This window comes from Dama dama, chromosome 20 (assembly GCF_033118175.1).
Source record: "Dama dama isolate Ldn47 chromosome 20, ASM3311817v1, whole genome shotgun sequence".
Classification (NCBI taxonomy): Eukaryota; Metazoa; Chordata; class Mammalia; order Artiodactyla; family Cervidae; genus Dama; species Dama dama.
This window is the reverse complement of record NC_083700.1, coordinates 13,623,696-13,637,492: the sequence shown is the minus strand read 5'-3', so window position 1 is coordinate 13,637,492 and position 13,797 is coordinate 13,623,696. Positions and strand designations below refer to the sequence as shown.

Sequence of the window (13,797 nt, the reverse complement as noted above, 5' to 3'; positions counted from 1 at the left end):
CAGGAAGATCCCCTAAAGAACGGCATGGCAGCTCACTCCAGTATTCCTGTCTGGAGAATCCCATGGACAGAGGAACCTGGCATGCTACAGTCCATGGTGGTCACAGTCCATGGTGGTCGCAAAGAGTCAGACCCGACTGAGTGACTAACTCTTTCACTTTCATTCTGGTGTCTGTTCCTAAAAGTGCCAGGAGACTTCTATGGAGACGGTCTGGGGACCAGCCTGCATTTCTTCCTGGGCTTCAAGCCTGCCCGGGGGCCTCAGGGGTGCAGTTCTCACACTCTCAGATTGTATTCTGAAGCCGTATTCATAACAGGGTAACTAAGAATGTTAAAGCAAGCCTAGGGAGCTTTCAGAGCGGAACTTGGAACAGGGAGGCTGCTGTGCCTCCCTGCCTGAGGGGGGAGCCAGAGGGAAGCGGTTCATGGTGGGAGAAGGGGATGGGGTCAGACCCCAGGATGGACTTCCTGTTTCCCTGGGGTTGGTAGGTGGCTGACACGTGACACTCTGGCTTCCTTCCTGGTGGGCACACTGCTACCCAGAGCGAGGATGCACTAGCCCCCTGGGGGCTCCTACGGGACGGGGCTGAGGGGGAGCAGTGACTTGGCCCCATCTCATTCGTGGGTACACACCAGGGCCTTCCATGGGCAGCCTTAGGAATTACTCAGATACAGCCCACCTCATCCTCTCCTCCTCCCCCACCTTGGCTAATCCTTTCCAAAATCCCTTCCATTTCTCAAGGATTTCACTCCTTTACTTTGACCTAAATGCTCAAGACCTTCTGATGAGGCCAGAGGGTGGTAATCCGCCCCAGATCTCCCCGCCCATCTGCCTGCACAGCCCCTAGGGGCTTCTACTGCCCCCACCCCTTCTCTGATTTCTTATCTCCTTCCCAGGTTCCCTTTCCCAGATGGTCCCTTACACCTTTCCTGACTCTCACCCCCCATTTCCAAATGACGTCTTCCCAGCTTCTCCAGTTTCTCCCTTGCTGCTTCCCCAACTTCTTTTAGGGAAGGCAGGGTGCCCAGGTAAAGATTCCTGACCACCGCTCCCCCCCACCCCCATCTTGCCCCCATCATCATCGCAGGATGGGGAGATTTGGGGCTGCACCCTGACCCTGGGGAGAGGAGCCCTCTGTAACTTGGAGGCTGCCACCAGAAGTTTGGGGGGCATGCTTCCCTCAAATACCTTTTGCCTTTTACCGACCCCAAGCTTCTTCAAAATAAAGGTTCTGAATTGGTGATGAAGGTCCTTTCCAGCACCAGCCTTCAGATTCTCTTTCTAACTTAGCGTCTCTTTCTCTGTTCTGTCTGTCTTGTCCTCTGTCCCTTCGCTGACTTTGTGACTGTCCTCTTCGGCTGTCTCTTCTCCTTCCCTCCCTCTGCCTGCCTTTTGCTGTCTTTCTGCATACCCTCCGTCTTCTCTCTGAGCGAAGTCCTTGCTGGCCACCTGCCTCCTCTCTCCTGCACTGCCCTTCCCTCGCCCACTGAAGCCAGATTGAAATTTAGTTTTTCAGCAGACCATCCACCACCCCTGCCACCCTCCCCACTTTCTCCTCCCGCCTGTCATACCTGCTCCAGCCAACCCCACTTGGGCTTGCAATGCTGTTGTCCTTCCCGTAGAACATTCTCAGGGTCCCCTGCCAGGGCGTATTTGCATAAAGTTGTCAGATCAGGTCTGGCCCAGGTGCCTCAGGCTGGCAGGGCAGAGGGGGCTGGACGGCCAAATATAGCAGGGTGGGGGGAGTGTTCCCAGCTGCACCTGCCCGTCTTTTTAGTTCAGAAGTTCGACATCCTTATGAGTGGGTCTGGGCTAGCAGGTCACTTTGGAGACCCAGGATTGCCTGCCCTCTTATCCTCTCTTTTTTTTTCCCACCATGAACCTACTGGAAGGGAACTCTTGATGGGGAGCTCCTTACAGGGAAAACAAAGACTGGCATTTCTCAGTTACTATCTTAATGTCATAAACTTGCAGCCTTCCTTCCACACGCCTGCTGGAAGGAAAGGCCAGGATGGCCCCAGGTGTGCCGACTCTCTCACAGTCTGGAACACTGGGCTGAGTCCTTAGAAATGTCAGCAAGGTCCACCTGAAGCCCCAGAAGAGCAGGGGATGCAGTAGAATCTTAGAACCTCAGAGCCAGAGAGGTCCTTCAGAGCCTAGTACTTTACCCCCTTCTCGTTACAAACAGCTGAGACCCAGAGAAGTGAAGTGACCCCTCTTCCCCACCCCGCAAAGTCGTGCTGCTGGGTGGGGTGGAGGCAAAACCTGAAAGCCCCTGCCTCCTGACTTCTGGCCCATTATCCTCTGTCCGCCCCAGCAGGCAGTGCTGGGCCAGTCCCCCTGGCCTCTTTCAAGGTTCTGTTCTTGCCTCTTTCAGTAACTAACACACTGGCCCAGACCAATAAACTCCTGTGTCCTGTCTCCATGAATACCAGCCCTGCGGCCAGTCTCTCTGGTCTGTTCAATGCAGGGAAACCAGGCCAGATTGTGGCCACTTGTAAAAGCCCATCTGGTCCCTGGAAAGATTCCCCTTCAGCTGTCCCTACCAAACCCCAGCCTTGGAGACAGACATCAGGGTGGCTTGGCCAAGCTGGTTGTGAAGGGAGGGAAGAGAAACTGGTTCTTCTGCTCTGGCTTTGACCTTGTGGGACGAGAAAGGACCAAACGAGGGAAGAGGGTGAAGCTGGAGTTGAGGCATCTGTTCCTCAGGCCGTGCTGCCCACTGGGTCTTTTTCACTTCAAACTGTGCAGTGCGGGCATAGTACTTTGGTATAGTAAATGCTGGTGGGCAGCAGGGTCAGGGCGATAATAGTCTTTGAATGTTTAGTAACTTGTCATGGGGCATCTATCTGATATCTATATCACCAGACCTCTACTTACAGCCAGGCCTGAGATTACCTGCTGGAAGCAAGTCAATGCAGCTTTCTGACCCCTGACCCCTGACCCCTGACATGTCCAAGAAGGGGCTTACAGTCACTGGGTCACATCACGTTTGGACACTTGGATTCTAGGCTGGGCCCTGTATAAAGCAGAGTCTACAGACCCACACCCCTCATGCCAGTCAGCTAGATGGCGTGGTACTTCCCTCCTGGCAGCTTCTCTTCCAAGGGTCCTGAACCTGCTTCTCTCCCTGCCTCTACATCTCCGCTCTGGGGCAGCCAGGATCTCTGTCTTTTCTCCTATGTTCCATGTCTTTGCCCCGCCAGCGCATGCTCTTGCTTGCACTTTCTCTCTCCGCAACTCCCCTTCCTCCCATTCCCCCCCCACCCCGTCTTCCCTCCTCTATCAAAAGTGCAAATCTCTCTTTCTTCTCTCCCTTTTGCTGGCCTAGCCCAGAGAATCGCAATCCTCTTTTCTCCATGAGAGAATCCAACCAAGGGGAGGGGCCCTCTCTGGCTGTTGTATTTTTCATAGAGCGGAGAGGGGATGGCTGGGGAGGGGGAGAGAGCCAGAGGGAGGGTGGGAGAGCAAAGATGTGAAGGCAGAGAGAGAGAGGGAGGGTGGCAGGAGGAAGAGTGGAGTGTGGAGAGATTTAGTTCCATCTGAAAGCTGTCGGTGCGAATCAAAGGCTTCCCTTTGAACCAGCAGCGATCTGGAGTGGTGAGCATGGGGACTGCTCCGGCCCAGGGGGTTCATTACTGCTCGTTTGATAAATCCGGGGAGACAGGGCTTGGCCTCCGCCACCCCCATCTCCTGCAGCCCGTGCTTGGCCCCACTTCCTCTCTGGTTCCCAGCTGGCCTGGCGGGCAAGGCTCTATGAACATGACCACCAAGGTCCATGTGCCAAGACGTGGGTGCAGAAAGGCGCCCATGCAGTGTACTTGAATGCAGAGGTGCAAGAGGGTGTGTGTGTTTGTGTGTGTGTGGGGGGGGGGGGCACAAGTGAACATATGTACTTATATGTACATGTGTGCACAAGAAGTACACAACTGTGTCTGAGAATCTGTCAGCATTTGCAACCTCTCTGCGGTAGATGTAGAGGTAACTTCCTAGTTTTCAGTCAAAAATAGGATTCAGGGACTTCCCTGGTGATCCAGTGGCTAAGACTCCGAGCTCCCAGTGCAGGGGGCCTGGGCTTGATCCCTCATCAGGAAACTAGATCTCACATGCCACAACTAAGACCCAGTGCAAATTAAAAAAAACAATTTTTTTTTAATGAGATTCAAGGACGTCTCCAGTGGTTCAGACTCCTTGCTCCCAAGGCAGGGGGCACAGAGTTAGATTCTTGGTCAGGCGACCGAGATCTCACATGCCACATGGGGTGGCCAAAAAAAAAAATTTTTTTTTTAAAGGGATGGGATCTCACTGTCTTCACCAGGCCTTTGTGGAAGCCTGGTCCCCAATCCTGGGAGCACCCAGTGGGAGCAAATGTGTTCACACATAGAGGTAGGGACGGGTGGCCTCTTCTGTGCTGTGCGGAGGAGGGAGGTGGAGAGCCAGCTGGGCTGGACAGCAGTGTCTCCCCAGGAAGTTCAGGGTGGGGAAGGAGAGGTGGCGTGGTGCTGAGAGACAGGAGAGGGTGTCCTAGAGAGGGGACCCTGCCAACGGGAGATGGAGAGGCCGCAGTTTGCACAGTGGCCAGAGTGTGAACTGAGAGGCCTAGGGGATGGTGAGAGGCCAAAGGCAGCAGTGGCCAGGCTGGAGAGCTGGCATTCCAGGGGAGCCGGTGTCCTGGACCCTCACTGTGCTTACTGGCCCAGACTCTTACCAGCTGTGTGCCTGGAAGGAAGTTGCTTATCTCTTTGAACCTATGCCCTTGTTAGGGATAATAATGGTACCTTCCATATCAAGTTTTCATGTGCATTGAAACTGGTACCTGGTACCATGACTGGCCCTTCAGAAGCAGAGGCTGTATGAGCCCCCGACTCCTGCTGCAGGGTGTTGGTGGCTTAACGGATGGCATTTTGTGATCGACTGAAACCTCTAGGTGCTGTTAACAGGCCTGCCAGGCTTTGGACCCACTCTGCGTTCATGTAGGAACATTTACACCAAGCCTTGGATGGATGGTGGCAGCATGTGGGGCAAAGCCTGAGTGGTTACAGAGTACAGGCCAGATCTGAGGAGGGGGGCATTGCCCTTCCGGGAGGTAAACACAGTTCAGAGGCAGGTCTGAGTGTAGGGGGGAGATCAGAATAATACATGAGTGCAGAGGTCGGGGGCACCAGAATTTCTCTGGGGTGGTTGTGGTGGGTGACGGGGGTGGTGACATGAGTCCCATACATTCAGGAAATGCCTCTTGGATATTCTTAATGGCACAGCATGGTACCAAGAGCAGGGTGTGTGTGTGTTAGTCATTCAGTCTTGTCCGACTCTTTGCAGTCCCACGGACTGTAGCCCACCAGACTCCTCTGTCCATGGAATTCTCCAGGCAAGAGTACTGGAGTAGGTTGCCACTCTTCTCCAGGGGATCTTCCTGACCCTGGGATTGAACCAGGGTCTGCCGCATTGCAGGCAGATTCTTTACTGTCTGAACCACCAGGGAAGCCCCAGGGAGTATACTGCCTAAAAGTCCTGAGTTCATCCTCGTCTCTGCCCCTTCCTCATTTCCCTTTACTCTGGCATGGAGGCCGTAGCCGCCACTCTGCCCTGGATTACAATATTACAATACCAGCAACAGTGTCTCTAAGGCATGTGCAGTGGAGCCCAGCACATAGGCAGCATCTTCTAACCGGGAGTTAGCATTACTAAGGAACGTTGCTAGGTCTGAAGGCACAAGAAAGGAAAATTCAAGCAACTCTGTTCTCCAGGGGCTCCCAGGAGAGTGGGAGAGGCAGAAACGCACACACATGAGTAACTTTTAATCCAAAGCAGGCTGTGATAAGTGCTAAAACGAGAAGCTCAAACAATGGGGAGGAAGAATAGGGGAGGAACCATCCCAAGATGAAGGCCAGAGGTGCTTTGAGCTATGGGGTAGGGTGGCGAGGCCCAGGGTTAACTCAGAAGGAAGGAGGGCTGGGGGGAAATCAGGGAGGAGCCCAGAGGCCTCTGTCCTATGGCACCCCTGTTTCGTTCTTCTCATTTCTCCCAAGGTCCCTCTGTGCTCCCCTTGCCCTCCCCACACTGTTCAGCTCTTCACCTGCCTGCAGTCCCTGCCTGAGCCTCCTTGGAATCTCCTATCCTAGTGACAATACTGGGGAGGGGGCACCTGGAGTCTGAGATGCCCCAGCCTCCTGGTTCCTGCCTAAAGGACGGAACCAATCTGGAGATGAGGCCCTGGCCCCCTGTGACCGCACTCACCATCACCTCCCCGCCCTGCTGTCCTTGTCTTTCTCTGCGTCCTCAGCCTGCCTGCTCTCCTGCCTTGGCCTGGGTTTCTGTGGCTCCCTGGGTCTTTGTATCACTAGATCTTTGCTGGTGCTTGTCTCCTCTGTGTCTCTGCCCTGGGCCCATGTCTTCTTTTTTCCTGGGCTCTTTCCAATCAAGATCTCCTCTTCCTCTTGCCTTCCCGCTTCTCCTCCCTTCTTTCTCTCTCCCTCTGCCGGGTGGGTGTCTGTCTTTGTCTCTGCTTCCCGGCGTCACCGGCGCCCCTGCCAGGCTCCCTGTTGGCCTGTGAGTGTGAGCTCCCGTGCAGCAGCACACTTCTTCTCTGCCTGCCTTCACAATGGCTGCTTGAGAGCTCACCAACATCTGCCAGTGGCTGAAGACAGGGAAGCAGCAGGCTGAAAGCAGAAGGGAATTCACTTAGACACACACGTCGGGCTTTGCACTTGCCCCAGACTGGAGCTGCCAGGCAGGAGAGGCTGCTTATTCGATGGCACTGCTTTTGCTTTCGAGGCTGGTCTATTGTCAGCCTTCTGTTTGTGTTCAGGCCCTTCTTGATTCCCCTCCCACCTGGCTCCCCATCCCACATCAAACCATTCCCCTGCATTTTTAGTATTTCCTGGAAGTAGGGTGTAGATGTGGGGATGGGGCTGACATTTCACCCCCATGCCCACACCCAGTCCCAATGCAGACTCCGTCCTATGTCACATATGTCCCAGCCAGTGGGAGACCCAGGCTGCCAGGACTTCCGAGGCACGTGTGTGTTCTCTGATTTGCGTGCATGCTTGTGAGGCTGCTGGTACCAGTTCTTGGTGCCTTCTTGACATATACCCAGTACCTCCTTTTCGGTTGTAAAGTGACTTCTGCCCTTCCTATTGTGCCTATCTGATGCCTATATCTCTCTGCTCACTTTCTAGGCTTTTTTTCTCAGCAATCCCCATATCCCCTCTTCACTCACCCCCATCATTGCACCAGAACCTTCCAGAGTTCTGTTCCCCTCTGCTCCACATTCCCTGCTTCAGGGAGCCCCCGAGGCCTGCCCCCGCACTCTTACTCCTCTGCCTGCAGGGAGAACCCTGTCCTCCCCTCCCACTCTGCCCTCCCTGCCTTTGCCGCAGTCCGTGAGCCTGGCCAGGAGAACGGGGCATCTGCCTCCTTCCCTGATGGGGTTGCACAGGCAGCCCTGTTTATTCAGGCATTTGCTCATTCTCACTCCATCAATCAACGGACTTATTCACAACACCTTTGTGTGCCTGGCAGTCAGGCCCTGTGCTGGGTGATGGGGCTGACGCTCTGAGTGACACAGTCCAGACATAAGGAGTTCTCCCCAGGCAGGGAGGGGTGGGTAGTGCAGCGTGGACTCACCCACTAGCAGAGGTGGGAAGTGAGTACAGAGGGCTCTGGGGCCATGCAGGCAAGCAGGGAGGACTTCACAGGGGAGGTGATCATTTGAATTCTGAGGGAAGGGGAGGGAGCAGTGTTCTGCCCAGGAAAGGCCTGTATAAGGACCTGGAGACAAGGACAGAAGCCTGGAGTGTGCAAACAAGAGTGAGTGGTCCTTGGCCATGGCGCGGCAGGCTTAGGGCTTCCTCCTAATCATGATCCAGGTCAGGACAACCCACGGGCATCTGGACTATAGCTTAGATACTGTCTTGGCTGCAGAGGCTGTTTGGGGTCCAGCAAACATTTCCTGTCACTTTTGCAGGCTCAGGATCTACAGGACCTTTCCATTGAGTTAAATTCCTGAGACCCTTTGTTTCTCCTCCTCTGTGATCTCTCATGGGAGTCATTGCTTCCATCCCCCTGTCTCCAGACTAAATTGCTTCAACCAAGCCTACACCAAGAGGGAACTGTATTTCAAAAACCCCAGAATGACAGATATCATGTTTGTCATGTCACTGCTCAGGTTTCCATCCGTCCCTCTGATTATCTAACTGCCCAGGATAAATAAGCTCATAGCTACCATTCAGAGTGCACATGCCAGGGAATGTACCAGGCAAATCATCCACCTCTTCCCACTTAACTCTCCAGCAGTCCAAGGTAGGTGTCATCGTACCCCAGTTTACCAGTAAAGAGAATGAGGCTCAGAATAACTTGGCCACAGTCACACTGGTAGGAAGTGAGTGGCAGAGGTACTAGGCAAACCTCAGTGTTTCCTAAACCTCTACTCTTCAGAGGGACTTTGCGGTCCTTGGCCCAGACTTGTCATTGTAACAGAGGAGCCGGGAAGGGGCAGTGACAAGGCCAAGGTCACACCACTCCCTCTGGTGAGACGCCCACCCATCTCTGACTCGCACCCCCAGGGCCTCTCGCCTCCATCCTGCTGCCTCCTTGACTTCCCAGTGGACAAGAAACCAGCTTCTCACTGTCCTCAGGAGACTTCAACAGGAGACCAGGGTGTCCAGGCCCCGTGCAGGAAAGCTGTGACTATAAATTCCATCTCTGAGCTAGGGTGCACAGGCCACTCTACTTGCAAGCCCTTGACTTGGGCTCCGGGGGCCGTGGGAAGGAGAAACGTGAGTGTGGAGAATTTGCAGCCTGTAGCTGCACTAGAGAAATGCGCAATGATATGAATAAATTTGAATAATAATGAGGGCAATGCCTGAATTAATAATACCAGCTGCTCACCTGACCCACCTCTCCCCCAGGATCTCAGCACCTGCCACCCTAATCCCAGGAAATATGGGTGAGCCTTTTCCTTTCCCCTTAGAAGACATAGATGGGATGTCAGATCAGGAGAGTTGGGGAGCTGCTGTTTCTAACTTCCTGACACCCTGCAGACTCAAAAAACTGGGTTTACACACTTAACAAAGAGAGGCTACTTGGTCGTAGTAAATCATATGCTGGCCATCAGTCCACCCTTGCTCTGCCCCTTTCTCACTTGGTCTCCTTGATATGCAACAGCCACTGTGGATGTCAAATGTCCAGGGAGATTCAGAGAGAAGAGACAGCCTGGGCTTTGGCCTTGTGGAGAGGTTCCCATTCTAAGGGAACAGGTAGTGCAAAGACTGCCACCCACAGCTGCCCTCTACCCCCAAACAAAAGCATGGATGCAGACTCTGAGAGCTTGGGAGAGGAAATTTCATGGATAGAGCTGTGACAGCAGGACCGAAAGGTAGGACAAGCTGTGTTTGCCCAGGGAACTAAAAGATCAATCCAGGAGGACTTCCTGGAAGAGGCGGGAAGGTGAGGCAGTTTTGGAAAGGTGAGAAATGGAGCTGGAGGAAGAAAAAGAAGAAGGGAGGGATGAGAAGATGAGAGTCCTGTTCCTGGTGAATAAGAGCGAGGTCTTGGAATGGGCGGGGGACCGTTGTTTTGCTTGTTCATAGGAGTGATGGAGGATCAGAGAGATTTTGGAAAGCTGAGTTAGGAAAGAGTTGGATCTGGGGATTGTTGTCTCTAAAAGACTTGGAAGCTGGGGAGGGGAAGAACGGGGAGGAGTCCCCAGAGTTCCAGGGGAAAATTGATTTGGGTTACTGAGTGTGACAGATTGGGGACACGCGTGGGAAGCCCCAGACCTCTCCCTGGGCTGTCCCACAGCCCTTCCGTCTCCTGGGGCCCAGCGCAGGAAGCCGACAGTCACAGCACAGTGCCCAGGACTGCCCATCACCGGGCCAACCAGCGGTGGCTGGAGTGGGTGGGTGGGAGCAGTGGGTGGCGGGGGCGAAGAAACCCGAAATCCAATTCCCTGCTCCATTTAGGCTCCACAATTAAAGGCAATTACTCTGCAGTTCTGTAATCAAATGCTCCCGGCCGAGCTGCCAGCCGGGCAGCCATGTGTAGCTCCGGCAGCCAGAGGGAGAGTGGAACAAAGTCACATGGGACAAAGTCACGTGGCCCTGTCAGCTCCCACGGGCCGGGAGGCTGGGTGTGTGCTGGTGTGTCCATCGTGTGTAAGCACTCAGAGCTCAGGGGCAACGGGGTGAACACAGGGGACCAGAGACATGTACAGGAAGTGGGTTCAGAGCTACTTTGCTTGGGATCCGCCACCAGCCACCCAGGAAGCATATTTATACACATACAGGGGGACGTGACTGTCCCACGGCACATGCCGTTATGTGCTCGTTGGGTGCATCCAAGGGGGACTTGCCCCTGGCGCAGTTACACACGTGAGTCACCTTACATTGGCTCATGGACACATGTCCAAGCAGGGGAATGGCAGGATATTCACCTCTCAGGGGTTGAGGGCAACCGTGGCATCACCAGCGGCATGTGTTGTGGATTCGTCACCCAGTGACCTGGTGTGGGGACGGGGGAGCCCTGGTCCCGGTGGTTGAGGTGGAGCCCAGGACCTGAAGTGCTCAGGCTCAGGCTTGCATCCTGCTCTGTCCTGAACGCGCTGGGAGCCCTTGGGAAAGTGACTCTCCTCTCCTCAGGGTCCTCGTCTGAACGAGGAGAGGTTTGGACTAGCCTGGTCTCTGAGGCCTTCACATAACACTGCACCACTTGCTATGCTTGCTGAGCGCCTCAGCTCCTGAAAGCCAGTCCCATGGGCCACGGAGGGAAGGAGGAATCAAGGGCAAGCACATGGCTTCTTGGAGGGAAGGGTTTGGGGCTGACGTGGCATGGGGACCAGAGGGTCCGCCGTCCTGGCCTGCGGCTCTCTCTCAATCTCTCTCGGGCCGCCGTGGGGTGGGGGCGGGAGCTTGGGAGGCATGGCCTCCTGGTGCACCCCTCCTCACTCATCTCCTGACCCTGTGCCAACTTTGGCTTTGACAGGGACCCAGACCCGCTTCAGCCAGGAGCCAGCCGACCAGACCGTGGTGGCCGGACAGCGGGCCGTGCTCCCCTGCATCCTGCTCAACTACTCGGGGATCGTGCAGTGGACCAAGGATGGGCTGGCGCTGGGCATGGGCCAGGGCCTCAAAGGTGAGTGGGGCCGCGCGGGCAGCCCAGCGCCCAGACGGCCCCATCATGGCCTCCCTCCCCCACCAACGAAGAGGACTGGACTCAGCATCCTTTCGTTCCCACCACGCTCCGTCTCTGAGCTCTGGCCTCCCCTCTCCCACTTCCGTGTGAGTCGGTCTGTCTCCCTGTCCCGAGCTCTCTCTCTACTGCTGTCCAAACTCCACAGCTCTGCCTTTCCTCCTGGGTTGCAGACTGTCTCACAGAGGGCCAACGGGAAGCCCAAGGAATCAAGGGAGACCAAAAGACCTTTACACAGGACAGCTTTAGGCAGACGGTCACCGTTAGAGGAGCCGCTGGCAGCCGGGCCAAGCAGGAGGGGCTGGGAAGCTCCAGAGCCCCCTGCAAGGGCCGAGGGAGGACACAGCAGCTTCTACGTCCCGCAAGTGTCTCCTGCCTGCTTGGCTTTGCTCCAGCCTCTCTCTCGCCCCCTGCCCAGGCAGTGTCTGTTCTGTGGCCACAAATTCATTTTCATTTCAGCCTAAGCACTTATTTATTCATTTAACCAGCACCATGGAGCCGCTTTGGAAACAAACATAATGTGCCAACGTGGGGACAGGGGGAGCCCTCCTTTATTCCAAAGCAAGTAAAGATACTTCTGGAAAAGCCGCCTGGCAGAGTGGATGGGGAGTCAGAACCCGTCTCTGCTGCCTTCCAGCTAGGTGACCTCAGGAAAGCCACTTCACCTCTGGGCCTTAGTTTATCACTGTGTAAAATAGACATGGTAGTTGCAGGTCTGCCAGCTTTATGGAAGTGTTTGTGAGTTTTGAACCAGACGAGAGACTATGTGAAAACACACTGCTCGCTGTCAAGCAGTGTAATGGTAAAAGCATAGGAGGGATTGTGTATTTTTCTTCTTATTGTTATCCAGGGCTTCAGACTATTTGCTGCGGGATCCGTGCATTAGAGCAGGTAGGAGAAATTTGTCTGTATGGAGCAATCTCTATGAAGGAAGGAAAGGGGCTGGCGGATCTATTGATGATGGAAGGAGAAAGAAACTGGGAGAGAGAGAGAGATCAATAGATATGGAGTGAGAAGAATTGATAGCCTCTGAACAGGCAGGCAGTGGGCAGTGGGAGGGAGCTGAGGGTAGGGACCACGAGAGCGGGGACAGCATGTGAGGGGTGGACGGCAGCCTGGAGGCAGGAGGGAGAAGGCTGGATCTGACAAGCACAGAGGTGCGCCTGCCACAGCGCGAGGCTCCTGCAGGTGAGGGGCTCCGGGGGGAGCGGGCAGGACCCTGCTTCTCACATCCCTCTCTTGGTGAGTGAGGGCGAGACCTTTGCCGCCTTGGGCTTCCCTCTGGCCCCAGTGAGCTCATGTCTGAGCTGCAATGGCCTATATTTCCTAGCGCCCACACACCCGCCCCTCTTCCTCTCCTTTTCTCCCTGCTGTCTGCCTTTTTTTTTTTTTTTTTCGCCTTTTCTTTCCTATTATTATGAGAGACATTTGTCTGCAAACAGCTTCGGAGATTTCATCTGCTCCTGCTCAGCTCCCCCTTCTGCTCTCCCCCATCTCGTTCTGCTTTGTGGCTCCCCGCCTCAGCGGAGGCTGTGACATCACAGTGCCTGCACGGGGACCTCATCCGCATCGAGGGCCCCCTGGGTCCCAGGAGAGGGTGGAGGGAGGGGTGCTGCCTCCCAGTGGGACCCCTGGGCCCTGATGTGGGGAGAGGATGTGCCCTTGGGGGCAGGGCGGTCCAGGCGAGCCCCAGGTTGGGGCTGGGCTCACCTGGGCTAGCCCTTTCTCTTCCTGCAGCCTGGCCACGCTACCGCGTCGTGGGCTCTGCGGAGGCCGGGCAGTACAACCTGGAAATCACAGACGCCGAGCTTTCTGACGATGCCTCTTACGAGTGCCAGGCCACGGAGGCCGCCCTGCGCTCCCGGCGAGCGAAACTCACCGTGCTCAGTAATGACCCCCAACATCCCGCATGCACCCCCACCCCACCCTCACCACCCCGCCACCTCCTCCTGTCTCTTTCTCTTGGTGTCCTGGCTGTTCCCTGCCTCCCCAGCGTCCTCTTGCATTTCCCAGCTTCTCTGTCTCTGATCCTGGCCTCAGGTACTATCCCCACTATCTCCCTCGCTTTCCCTCCCCCAATCCTTTAAACTCCTTCCAAAGCCAAGTTCAGATAGAAGAGAAAAAAATGGGCACGTGGGCACCCATTCTCTGGCATCCTCACTGCCCTGCCTGTGCCCAGGCTCCGCCTTCAGAACATAAACTGCCCCCGCCAGAGTGGGGCCTTGGCGGGGCAATAGAGAGCTTCTCCTGGCAGAGGGCTTGTTGGAAACTTCTCCCTTCCGCTCCCTCGCAGCTGCCCCAGAAACGGCGGCTCCCTTCGCTCTTTCCCCTCCGCTCAGCCCCTCTTCCCCTTCTCTCTGTTCCCGCCTCAGCACTCACCCCACCTTCTCCACTTCACCTCCTGGCCTCCCCAGGGAACAGGGGGGCAGAACTGGAGGGATCAGGCCTTGAGGGCTGAGAAACGGGGAGGGGCTGGGGCAGGGGTCCTGGCTGAGTCGGCAGGAGCTGCAGCCGGAGGAGGACTTGTCTCTGAAGAAGCCGTGCTGGCTGCCGCCCACAGGGCACTGAGCAGATGTCCCTCTATGGTAACACCCGGGGCCATTTGCATAA

General features: G+C 55.5%; 1 protein-coding gene across 3 annotated transcripts in view; it reads left to right on the top strand.

Moving 5' to 3' along the window:
* Positions 1–13,797, top strand: part of KIRREL1 (kirre like nephrin family adhesion molecule 1) — a 103,633-nt gene that overhangs the window by 70,020 nt on the left and 19,816 nt on the right. For 2 of the 3 annotated variants that reach the window (XM_061120439.1, XM_061120440.1), the window contains exons 2-3: positions 10,981–11,130; positions 12,925–13,074. In XM_061120439.1, the coding sequence (XP_060976422.1) occupies positions 10,981–11,130; positions 12,925–13,074 (300 nt within the window). The remainder of the gene's footprint in view (positions 1–10,980; positions 11,131–12,924; positions 13,075–13,797) is intronic. The other variant, XM_061120441.1, reaches the window with a different exon arrangement.